General features: G+C 37.9%; 1 protein-coding gene across 2 annotated transcripts in view; it reads left to right on the forward strand.

Moving 5' to 3' along the window:
* The window catches only part of MAPK14 (mitogen-activated protein kinase 14), a 50,226-nt gene that overhangs the window by 4,066 nt on the left and 33,362 nt on the right, over nucleotides 1-12,798 (forward strand). For both annotated transcript variants that reach the window (XM_074936407.1, XM_074936408.1), the window contains exon 2: nucleotides 5,384-5,513. In XM_074936407.1, the coding sequence (XP_074792508.1) occupies nucleotides 5,384-5,513 (130 nt within the window). The remainder of the gene's footprint in view (nucleotides 1-5,383; nucleotides 5,514-12,798) is intronic.

Consider the following 12,798-nt stretch of genomic DNA (forward strand, 5'->3'; position numbering starts at 1 on the left):
AGTAATATTCATGGATATCTGGTATTGTAGCTTTTTGCGAACTGGTGCTGACTTAATATGATCAAACACAGGCTGGGAAGAGGTGCTGAAATACATGCCTTCTTTTATAGCTGTATGCTGGATTTGTGGTGTTTGCCATATATATAGGGACTGAACTTGTAAATGACTGTGGTTTTAGTAATATGTAAACAGGACTCTCAAACATTTTGAAGGCCATAGATTTCCTGCTTACACAATGGGGTTGGTGGTCTCTAAAACAGTCTTCAGGACAAAAAAGAGGATACCACTAACGGGACTCGATGAGTAGCATGTTTGCTTGCATAGCAGCTAGTGATACACAGAACAGAATTAGTGTTAGATTTGAAAGAGACTGATAATGTTACCCAGTTTCTAAACAAACTCTACTTGAAGAATAGTTTTGCCAGTTCTTTAGTTTCAGACCGCTGAAAAAACATAACTTGTCTCAACAGTAGTTCTCTGGATTTGTTCTGAGATCATTCTTGGAGGGTTAGCTTTGTGTAAGTGACATACAATCACAACTCAAAGTGGTGTGTATTCTGGTAAGTTAGGAGGTAATGAGGCAATTTCCTGAATTGCATCCATGATAGAGCCTAACTGGCTGTGAAACTTGCAAGCTGTGATTTATGACAGAGGCATGTAAATCCTAAACTCATGTTTATCATTCTTAAAAATGGGATTTATAGTTTCTACTTGTCATGAGCTTCTCTTCCTCAACCGTCTTTTTCAGCTGAAATATAATGGATAGATTTAATGCAACTGTTCTAAGGTTGTAATAAATGCTGATTTTAGGTAGTGTTTAAAAAACACTTTCCAATGTAACAGCCGTTCTGTAGCACTGTGTTCTTATTTGTAAAAGCATTAGGCAGTCATCTACATCAGCCAAAAATTACTTAGCATGCTCAAAAATCTTTAGAGAAGCTCTGTTTCTAGGCCTCAGATATGACCTAACTTAAAACTGTTATAATCTGGGGGTAGAGAGTATCTCTGGAGTACTGACATCTAATGTTAATTGTTTTTATGGTGTGTGAAAAGTTATTGTACTGGATACATTGACACCTCTCTTGGGATTCCTCCCTTCCTCTTCTGGCTCTGCAGCAGGGATGACTAATATTTTAAACACAAAGCTGGCTACAATGTACAACTTTAAAGTACAGTCTGTTGAGATATCTTGATTCAAGTGGATACAGTCTATTTGTTTATGTTAATTGGGTGCTGCCCTGGGAGTCATGACAAGTTGAGCAAAGTTGTGGCTCCCTTGCTTTGCAGTAGCTTTTTACAAACATTGTTCCCAGAGACCTTTACTGCTAATGACATCAATTGATGATGCTGTTGTACCACAGTGATTTTTTTTTAATGAGGGCCAGGGGGAGAACTGTTCTGTAAGTTAAAAATGTGAAGTGCAAAAATAAAGATATATTGTCAGTTCCCTTAAAATTACATAGAAAAATATAAATTTGACAAGTAGAAAAGGGCAAAATTGGTAGGTATGTAAAAAACCTTCTCTTAGTATTTAGAGTGTTCTGAATATGGAAAAAAGTTTTTCTAATATAGGAGCATAAAAGAATACGGTGCAAAGAAAACAAGAATTGAACTATTAAAAATAATTTGTATTATGGTACCACCTAAAGGTTGTAAGTGACGTTGGGGCCCTGTTGTCCTAGGCACCGTACAAACCCCTAAAACAGAGGTCCCCAGACTGTAGGGCGTGCCCTAATAAATGTAAGCTCTTCAGGGAGGAAACTGTCTATTTAAGGCTATGTCTACACTAGCACTTATGTCGGTATAACTTACGTCACTTAGGGGTGTGAATAAGCCATGCCCCTGAGCAACTTAATTTAGCCAACCTAAGCGCCGGTGTGGACAGCGCTATGTTGGTGGTAGAGCTTTTCCTGCAGACATTGCTGCTGCTGCTCGGTGGGAGTGAATTAAGTCGATGGGAGAGCTTGAGTGGCTGCACTAGAGAGCTCACAGCTGCAGTGTTGCACCTGCACCACTGTAAGCTCTCTGTTTTGTCTACTTAGGCTATGGCAGTACTAAAGTGTGGGTGAGGTATCTTTCTGTAAAGTTTTCTGGCTTATTGCTCTTCTCCATAAAGAAGGCTAACTGTAAAGAATAATGTAGAAATTTTTTAAGGATAAAATATTCTCCAGTTTGAGGAGTATATTGAAAGGAAATATATGGAGTGTAGGGACCTTAGTTTGGGTCAGGATCTTTACTTCTAGCACTGCTCAAGTACAAAGTAGGAAGACTCTTGTCACACTGAAGCCATAGGAGGTTTAACTGTCAAGTAGTTGTAGTGTTTTCATTTTTAACTTCCCTGGACCCTGTTTCCTTCAGGTTATTGGAGGCATCTGATCAATTTATGTAAGTTCAAACTAGATGTAGCCTATATGTGCTTGTTAGGAACAGAACGGTGGCCTAGTGGAGGTAGAATTAGTTTTAAAATTGTATTTCCTCCCTCCCCATCACACATCACTGTTGCACCACTGTAACTGCATCTGTTTAACTGAAGTTATTCCTTATTTTCTGTGGTAAATAAGGAAAACCTAGCCAAGAATTCCAATCCCTTGCTTCCTTGGTTGGCAGGGTTAGGGATGCTCTGGAAGCAGTATATTGTGTTCTGGTAAGTGAGAAGTGTGGTAATAGTGATTGCAGTTGTGAAGGTGAAATAAATATGCAGAGGATTCTCTTTTTTCCAAGGCAAGAGAGATTGTAAAACTGTGTTGTATGCTACCTGTTGCAGTTGAAAGAGATGGAGCCTTAAAGAGGATGACCAATTGACATCGGTCTAGTTTGGATTATGATGACTAAGATTTTATTTTGGAGCTGTGAAGTATATCTGGAAAACACCTCATGCCTCATTAAAATTATGCTGTTGTGTGTAGACCCTAAATTCAGGTTTTGTGTGTAGTATTTTTTTAAAAAAAGCTTGCATGAAACAGAAAATGAAAATAGTATTTGAAATATTCCCCTGCAGGGTTTGCTACTTCAACATTGATGCGTTGTAATTGTGCTTGAGAACTTGAGATGAAAAAGCAATCAAAACAAAATAAAACCAGTACTAGTTTATTTTGATTGTCCAATTTAGTGAAGTGTAGGAAGTAATACACACAAATGATGAAGAGCATAGTAGATTTCAAACACATTTTGATTAACTCAAAGCAATGTTAGTAATTCCACTACGGCAGTCTGAGGCTTCTGTGATCTCTGGGAGACTTTTCCAGCTTTATTTCCATATCTTTTTCTGTGAGCTGTTTCAGTGGAATGTACTCTCACAGAAGGGGCTACTGTTGTTCTGCAGAGAAGGATTAGAAGTACTCTCTTCATATCGCAATAGTACAAAATAGAGAACATATGGAAGATGATGGTTGCTGGTTGAAAAAAATTTAAGTGTTTGGCTACATAGTTGTCAAGTTTTTCATAAGCTTCATTTCAGCACTCTGAGTGGAGAGAGCACACGGATTTTAACGGGTATTTTTCTTAAGTGAAACTGAGCAAGTCACACTAATAAGTATTGTGACTTCATTTTATAGAAGATAAATAGACTATGGTTTGGAGCGGGCATATATTTAGTTTTTATTTCTGACTTGTATAAAGCTGTGGATTTAGTATGCATATGTTTTTCCTGCGGTGACTGCTCTTCTGTGAGATGTGGTGATGGACTTTCCATTACTGGCCTTGCTTCCCACTTTGAACTTGTAAACATGAGCTTTCCCTTCCTTTTCATGATTACCAAGGGAAATGGTCTTTATAGATCTTAGTTGAATCGAGAGGCAGGCTGGTTTGAATAAATGTTCTGTGAAATGGGCAAATTATGTCCTAATACTCCTGGCTTCTCTTCTATTCTCTCTACCCTTTCTCCATTATCTTACTATTAAGCTTAACTTCATCAATTTCACATCCTCTACCTCTTCCTCTGTCTTCTTTTCAACAAACAAGAAGTAAAATTTTGAAAACATCCAAAGGGGGAATAAAGCAGAAGTGGTATTCAGTTGTTCACAGCTAAATATCCATCTTTTGTTGGTGCTTGGAATCTAAAATTCTCAGCTAGGGCTCTGGAATATTGTGTGGGGATATATCTTAGGTGTAATAGAATAATGCTTTTCATCTATGTCAAAATCTTTTGTAATAACATTCAGGATGGATTGATTTAAATCAAAGCAACTTAAATTATCAGGCAGGAAACCTTGATTGTAAATCAGTTTTAAACTTGTTTTGCATCTACACCTTTTTTCCCCTAAAGAGAGGTTGATTCTCGTTAGTTGGTAACCATTAAATCATGTTGACTTACAACTAAGTATAGTCTTTACATACATTTAGTACTACTTTTTGCTAACCAGGAGGATACATTAAATCTGTACACATTTTTAAGCAATTATATAGCTTAACAGACACTTACTCAGACTCTTAAGTTTTATTTGTTTTGTTATGTTAGAAAATGGTGAATGGTGCATTTTTTAATTTGTAGATTAGCTTTTAATTCTTGATTCAGGTCAAGCTCTGTTTGGATGGAAACTGGAATTCATTTAAAATGCCTGAAACAGTTATGGTTTGATTAGTTAAATAAAACTACTTTAAATGTGCTGATACATAAGAAAAAATTATCAAAGCATGTTTTCCATTTAAAATTGATTTTATTAAAGGTAGTAGTGTATGTAGTTAGTGAATTGAATTGATTTTGTCTGGTCGTCATATTGTTCAAGATTTTAGAACTAGTATATCTCATCCTTACACTAGTATTTTATTCATAGATAGTAAGAGGGAATACAAGCTTTCCTACTTTTTCAATTCTCAATCTGTTTCTTAACTTTGAATGAACTAGTAATTGAACTGAACTAGTTGAATAAACTGAAATGAAGCTTTGTAAGGGATTTCTCATTGAGCTGTGAAATGTTCAGGGAATCTTGCAGGACACTTCCTTGTAAATTACGTATTTTTGCAAGGCCAGGCTCTCCAGCTAAAAAAGACTTGAAGACTTGATTCTCTCTTACTGTATTGATTTTTGAGAGAGAGAGACTGCGTGTGTTTGCCACATCTTAATTCTAAAGTAAATTAAAATGTTCTATACAAATATTTTGAGGGTATGCATCAGACTGCTTTCTTAAAGTATGGTATACACACCTCTCCTGCAAAACCGCTTTCCTGTCCTCCCTCCCACTGATCCTGATGCAAAGGATTCATCTAGCTCTTTGCCACTTTTCCTTGGAAACCAAACATAGGTATGGAAAGGTGGCTTTTTAAAATGTGGCACAGGGTACTTTGGACTAATTTCACTGGGGGAAATGAGTTATTTCAGTCTCAATCCCTAGTTATTTTTAAAGTATTTTTTACATTTGGTAACTTTATTTTTTTTAAATTGTAGCTCTGCCTTTGACAGAAAAACTGGGCTGCGAGTGGCTGTGAAGAAGCTGTCCAGACCATTTCAGTCCATCATCCACGCCAAAAGGACCTACAGAGAACTACGGCTACTTAAACATATGAAACATGAAAATGTAAGTTCTAGGATAGTGGCTGCCAAACTGGGGTTCGTGAAATGTTACAGGGGGTTCTCGGGGAAAAAATTCCCTAATGGCAGACAGAGCTGTCCCTAGGCACCCCGGACAGCACAGAGCCAGCAGCCTGGAGCCCCTGGATTTCCAAGAGCTAAGCAGATCAAAGCAAGCCTATCTATCACACTGAGGAGATTTAAACTTTAAGACTTCTTATAAAAAATGGAAAGGGAGGTGGATATTTTTTGCTGTTTTTAAAATTAAATAGGCAGCTAGTATTGTTTTTAAAATTATTATGAAGAACAAGTTTAAGATTTGTTGTAACGTGCATTGTTTGCCTGGACTGCTCAAGACCTGAATGCTTGTGTAGGAGGAGCTCTTTGAGTTGGCTTCTTAAATACCTTCATGCTGTTTCACAGCTGATACTCCTTGATGAAGCATAGGAGCCTTGTCTTATAACAGGCTTATTCAAAGTGATACAAGCTATGAAAATGAGATCTTGGAAGAGTGTAGCCATTTTCATAATGTAATAAAATACTGTAATGATAATAATAGTAATAAATAGTGTGTAATAAGCAAGCCATAAAAACAATTTTATATTTCCAAGATCACTGCTTTTATAATTTATATTCAGGTCAAGGAGAAAATCCCTGGAAATACTCATTTTTAGGAGGGGGTTTGTGAGACTTGACATTTCAGTGACAGGGGTTCACAGGTTGTTAACATTTGGAAACCACTGTCCTCGGAGATGCCCAGAGACATGCAATGTGTGGGAAATTGGATGTTCATAGCTGTGAAAAGCTTGATCAAATGCAGACCAACCCAGCGATAAGTAAACTGAACCTCCAGCATGACTACATTCAAAGTCTTGTAGTATGGGAATTTAGGTATCAATTAAAACGTTTTTTAGTACTTTGAGAAGGTGACAGAAGTGAGTCAGAAGAATGGGTACTTTTTTTAGTATAAAATTGATTAAGGTTAGGGCTGTCGAGTAAAAAAATTAATCGTGATTAATCACGCTGTTAATAGAATACAATTTATTTAAATTTTTGGATGTTTTCTACATTTTCAAATATATCGATTTCAATTACAACACAGAATACAAAGTGTAAAGTGCCCACTTTATATTTATTTTTTATTACAAATATACAAAAGAACAAAAGAAATTATTCACCTAATACAAGTACTGTAATGAAATCTCTTTATTATGAAAGTTGGACTTACAAATGTACAATTAATGACTGCATTCAAAAATAAAACAATGTAAAACTACAAGTCCACTCAGTCCTACTTCTTGTTCATCTGATCACTCAGACAAGTTTGTTTACATTTGCAGAAGATAATGCTGCCCGTTTCTTGTTTACAGTGTCACCTAAAAATGAAAACAGTCATTCACATGGCACTGTTGCCGTTGATGTCGCAAGATATTTATGTGCTAGATGTGCTTAAGATTCAGATGTCCCTTCATACTTCAACCACCATTCTAGAGGACATGCTTCCATGCTGGTGACACTGGGGTTCTGCTTGATAACGATTCAAAGCAGTGTGGACTGACATGTTCATTTTCATCCTCTGAGTCAGATGCCACCAGCAGGAGTTTCCGCATTGGAGTATTGCTCTTTTAAGACTTCTGCAAGCATGCTCCACACCTCGTCCCTCTCAGATTTTGGAAGGCACTTCAGATTCTTAAACCTTGGGTCTAGTGCTGTAGCTATTTTTAGAAATCTCACATTGGTACCTTCTTTGCGTTCTCAGATCTGCAGTGAAAGTGTTCTTAAAACAAATGTGCTGGGTCATCATCCGAGATTGCCATAACATAAACTATATAGCAGAATGCAGGTAAAACAGAGCAGGAGACATACAATTCTCCCCCAAGGAGTTCAGTCACAAATTTAATTACCGCATTACTTTTTTAACAAGTGTCATCAGCATGGAAGCATGTTCTCTGGAATGGTGGCTGAAGCATAAAGGGGCATATCAATGTTTAGCATATCTGGCACATAAATAACTTGCAATGATGGCTACAAAAGTGCCACACAAACACCTGTTCTCGCTTTCAGGTGACATTGTAAATAAGAAGCAGGCAGCATTATCTCCCATAAATGTAAACAAACTTGTTTGTCTCAGCGACTGGCTGAACAAGAAGTAGGACTGAGTGGATTTGTAGGCTCTAAAGTTTTATAATGTTTTGTTTTTTGAGTGCAGTTATTTAACAAGAAAAATCCAACATTTGTAAATTGCACTTTCATGATAGAGGCTGCACTACAGTGCTTGTATGAGGTGAATTTAAAAATACTGTTTCTTTTTTTATAGTGCAAATATTTGTAATCCAAAATAATATTAAGTGAGCACTGTACACTTCATATTCTGGGTGTTGTAATTGAAATCAATATATTTTAAAATGTAGAAAACATCCCAAAATATTTAATTTCAATTGGTATTCTATTGCTTAACAGTGTGATTTAAACTAAGATTAATCGCTGTTAACTTTTTAAGTTGCGATTAATTGTTTTGAGTTCATCTCATGAGTTAGCTGTGATTAATCGACACCCCTAGTTAAGGTCTGCTACAAGTCTTTTGGGGGGAGGGAAGCGCTGATTTGCAGGATGTTCAGTAAGTGTTGGGAAGGAGGACTGAGGGAAAAGGCAATGGTGTAAATGCTTTTGAAAGTGACCAAACCTCCTTAGAGTAACCTGATTGAAAACATAAGATGGGAGAAGTACCTGATTATTAAACAGATGACTGTTGCATACTTGTTGATTTTGGGTGTTAAGTATATTTTACTGGGCTTATAGAAGATCCTTAATAGTAATAAATTGGTCTAGTTTCCTGTAACTCCATGAAAGTTTAACGGTTAAAAGGGCATTTTGAGAGAACTAACCTTCAGTAATGAAGAAAGGCTTGCAATATAACTATTTCATAGTAAAGCTTCAGTTTGATTCACAGTATGTTAAGTAATAAGATGAGCCTAATTGATTTAGTGCTCTGTCTGACCTTTGTGCTTCTAACACGTTTTACGATATTCTGGGAGGTTTGGTTTCTTCCATCCACTCTGAGGTCAGTCTTTGCATGTGAGGTAAGATAAATGTCACTTGACTTTTTCCTCCTGCTGTGCCTATTCTAGTCAGGGCTTCAGTAGTGCTGCTGAACCCCAACCCCCCCCTGCCGCCTCCCCCCCGCCCGGTGGCTCCAATTGCTCATCTTAGCATTAGTTGCCACTGCCCTTGCAAAGATGGATGTGGGGAAAGTGTCTTGAGACATGACTTATCTTCCATGATGCTGGGACTCTCCAAGCATTAGGAGGAGGTGGTTGTCTCTTTTTCGTGTTCCCACTGGGTGGGTTTTATTGTGAATTCTGTGTCTCTTCAGCTATTGCATTCTTCACTGACAAAGATTGTCCTTGGCCCTGGGACTTTATTATTTGTATTACAGCAGGCCTCAATCAAGGATCATGGCCCCATTGTGCTAGGCACTGTAGGAACCATATAGTTTTGCTCTTGTTCCAGAGAGCTCACATTCTAGGTTAGGGGAGGAAAGCCTAACCTTTGGACTGTAGCATGGGGGGAACATTGTCCCCCATTTTCTTACCTGGTACCTGGGCCATGAGACTGAGAGGGGGAATACAAACACTATCTTTCATACCCACTGCACTTTGTTCCCTTGCCCACATCTTCGAATCCCTTCACTGGTTTTCCTTTGCCTCTGTATCAAGTTCAGGCTTCTCATCCTCATGTTTAAGGCTCTGCATAACTCTGCTCCATCTAATTTCTTCTGTGATCTCTTCCTACTCTGAATTCTTCCTCATTTCCTCTGCTTTGGCCATACCTTCTGTCTTATTGCTTCCTCTATCCTTCTCCCACTTTCATCCCTGTGCCTCTTGTCACTCTATCCCTTCTGTGGAGAATGTCTGTGGCAGTGTGCCAAACATCTACCCTTCTTTCGGATCCCTTCTTAGAACGCAGTATGAATCATCCTAATAGTGCGGTTGTGTATCTATTATAAAAAGAAAAATATTTGCACCAATATGTGATAAATTGATCTATCCTGGTTATTGGTGCTCTGTTTTTTGTTTTTTTAAGCTATGTATGTAGAATTGTGATTGTAAGTGCCTTTTGATAGAGACATTGTCTTAGGCCAGGTCTACATAACACATTTCGGTATAACTGTGTCACTCAGGGGTGTGAAAAAATCCACACCCCTGAGCGATGTAGTTATACCAATCTTAACTCCCCGTGTAGACTGTGCTGTGTAGGCATGAGAGCTTCTCCTGCTGACATAGCTACTGCCTCTTGCAGAGGTGGAGTTATTAAGCTGATGGGAGAGCTCTCTGCTGTCACTTTAGAGAGTCTTAACCAGAAGCACTACAAAAGCACAGCCATGCCAATGCAAGTTTGTAGTGTAGACCTGCCCTTACTATGTTCTGCATCATTGAGCATGCTGTTGATGATCAGTAAAATGTACATTATTTTTGGAGTTAGATACCTTTTTAAAGAAGCTAAATAGCAGTATTTCTGCCCTCTCCAATTTCTTGTGTTGTGCAAGAAGCCTTAAAGTTGGTCCTCTGGGAGGATGGATCAGGTAATATCAGAGGTTTCTTGCAACCCTAATATCCTTTAAAAAATGCTCTCCAGTTTCTGTATCTAACTTCTGTGCACAGGATGCAGCAAGTCTTAGCAAGCAAGATAAGATTTTTCTGGGAAGGTTAAACGTAAACAATGATCCCAATCTGTGTTGAACTTCAAATGCTGCTTGTCTAAATTCTCTCACTTGTGTAGTATCATGTATACCATGGGGATTATTTTCTTTTCTCATCAATTTATGCCATGAACTCCTCCAAAAAGTAAGAGAATGAATACAATTCTGACTTTTTGAGAATATATCCTTGGCATCCTGGAAATGTGTGTGTGGAACTTCTGTATTGCCCTAGGACACGATCTGGTTCTGGATGAATAATTCTCATTCACTGCAGCGTTAAGGCACCAGCACATCAGTGCCATACGCTATTTTGAGGCAGCAAAATCACATGGCTGAACGTTCTCCAGCTCTTTGTACAGCTTCCAGAATGTTAAGAGGGAGACTTCTAACTTACATTTTATATGAGCTTTAGGTTGACATTAAGAAAATTCCTGAAATTTTGGCAGTGAGCTGAACCTAACCTGCTTCCAGTGTCTTTATCTAGTGAGGAAATAACATCCCAAAACAACTTAATTCATGGATTCTCTTGGGCATTTTGACTGGAATTTCTCATATTTTTCATTCCAGTGTGTGTAGTTGGCTATCAGCCATGTCAGTCAGCTGCCAGGATCACCAAAGGCTCTGACACTTCAGCAGTCCTTCTTGACAGTGTTAGTATTGCTAACTTAAGTGGAACTTTTAAAACACGGGCATATTATGAAGAATATTCCCCAACAACACCTGCTTCATGCCATGGTGAGGGTAGAGCTCTAGTATTGATGGTATTGCCCTAATAGACACACCTACCAAGTTTCTCTTGAACCTTTTTGACCTGCTTTTTTCTTCCCAAAATTGCTGTGGACTGCTGCGGAAACCTTCCCTCAGGATAAACATTTTATTTAACTAGTTCTGGGCATCAGCCACACACTGGGCTGAGTTAGTAGGAGTAACCAGTGGAAATTAAAGTAGAGATTTTATCGCTAATTATGTTTATCATCATGTACTGTTACTTTTGCTCTTCCCAATTCTTTTGTTTCACTGCAGTCTTCATCTACTTTGAGTCTTTATTCCAGGCACAGGGTTTAGAATGAGAATCTCCCTGTTCTCACCTGGCAGGCACCTTCTTTCTCCTATAAATCTCTTAAAATACATTTCTTCAAATAAATCCTCCTTCCTTATCAGTAATCACCATATCATTCCTCCTCTGAACTATTGTCCTATCTTGTCTCAAGATTGTAAACTCTTTTGAGTAGGAAATAAATGTCTTATGTTGGTAAAGCACATCAAATGTCTAATGCTATATAAAAAGAAAAGGCGTACTTGTGGCACCTTGGAGACTAACAAATTTATTTGAGCATAAGCTTTCATGAGCTACAGCTCACTTCATTGGATGCATCCGATGCATGCATGCATACAGACTAACATGACTGCTACTCTGAAACCTGTCATAATGCTATATAGATTTACTTGAATTCTCAGAAAATCTATTATGTACTGAGTAGTGCTATAATTTTGAGAATGTGTTGCATTCCTCATGCATAAAAGTGGTTGAAGTGTAAAACTGAACTCTGCTTTAACTGCTGAACCTGAAGTGGCATATTCATAATATTAAGTGTTCTAGAATAGAATTAGAAATCAGTATTTTGATAATTTTGTCTCACATAGATTAATCTGTGAAATATTTTACAAAGTGAAATGCAGTTGGGCACCATGATAGTACTTATATGCTCTGTTTGGATTTTGGTTGTCTTTGAGGCTGTTTGCGAAGGGTTATGTAATTGGACGCAGGATTGTAGGATAATAATTGTATTTCTAAACAGCCAGTGTGTGAGGGCACAGTCATTGACTATACCCCTTATAGGAAAAGCTTCTTCCTCTGAGCATCTCCTGCTATGAAATACCTCTGCTGCTACAAACAACTGGTTATATAATTGGGCATCAGAGCATCTTGGACTGTGCTTTGTTCTTTGATCAGACTATGTACAGATAGTCCACTGTCAGGCTGGGGCTCTGAATGTAGTAGTGATTAAATTTCCTCAGAATTGCGTTAATGATACACTGCAGAAGGAGTGTATTTAAGTGTTGTAGATAATGGGTGGGTGTAACTTCTCTGATGAAAGATAAGGGTAGACTGTAACTTGTCACTTTAAAATGTGCAGATTCAAAGTGATATGGTCAAAAGGAAAGTTGGAATGGAAAAGGCAAGTTCTGTCGTCTGTGCTAAACTGGGGGCTGATGCAGTTATTTGGCAGCCTAATTCATACCTAAGATGGAAATACCCACTGAAGAAACCTTACAAGTGTGTGATGACTTTTGTAATTCTTGCTCCCTTGCACTATTCAGAGGATGAATTTGCTGTTTTCGTCCTGAAAATGAAATAACACAGTTAATGTGAACAGAGGATTGGAACAAGTCTATCTAATAATGTATTTATTGTAGAGTAGAAATTGAGTAATCTTTGGGATTCAGCATAGGGCAGATCTGAGGAAGTTCAGATTGTGACTTGTTTCATTTATTCTCTAAATATGTTCTTTCCAAAAGCATAATCTTGGCTCCTCAGAACTTGTGCCCTTGAAACCATCTGCTTAAAGTTGACTTGGCCAAATTCTGCCTT

The sequence above is a fragment of the Natator depressus genome, chromosome 21 (genome assembly GCF_965152275.1).
Source record: "Natator depressus isolate rNatDep1 chromosome 21, rNatDep2.hap1, whole genome shotgun sequence".
Lineage (NCBI taxonomy): Eukaryota > Metazoa > Chordata > Testudines > Cheloniidae > Natator > Natator depressus.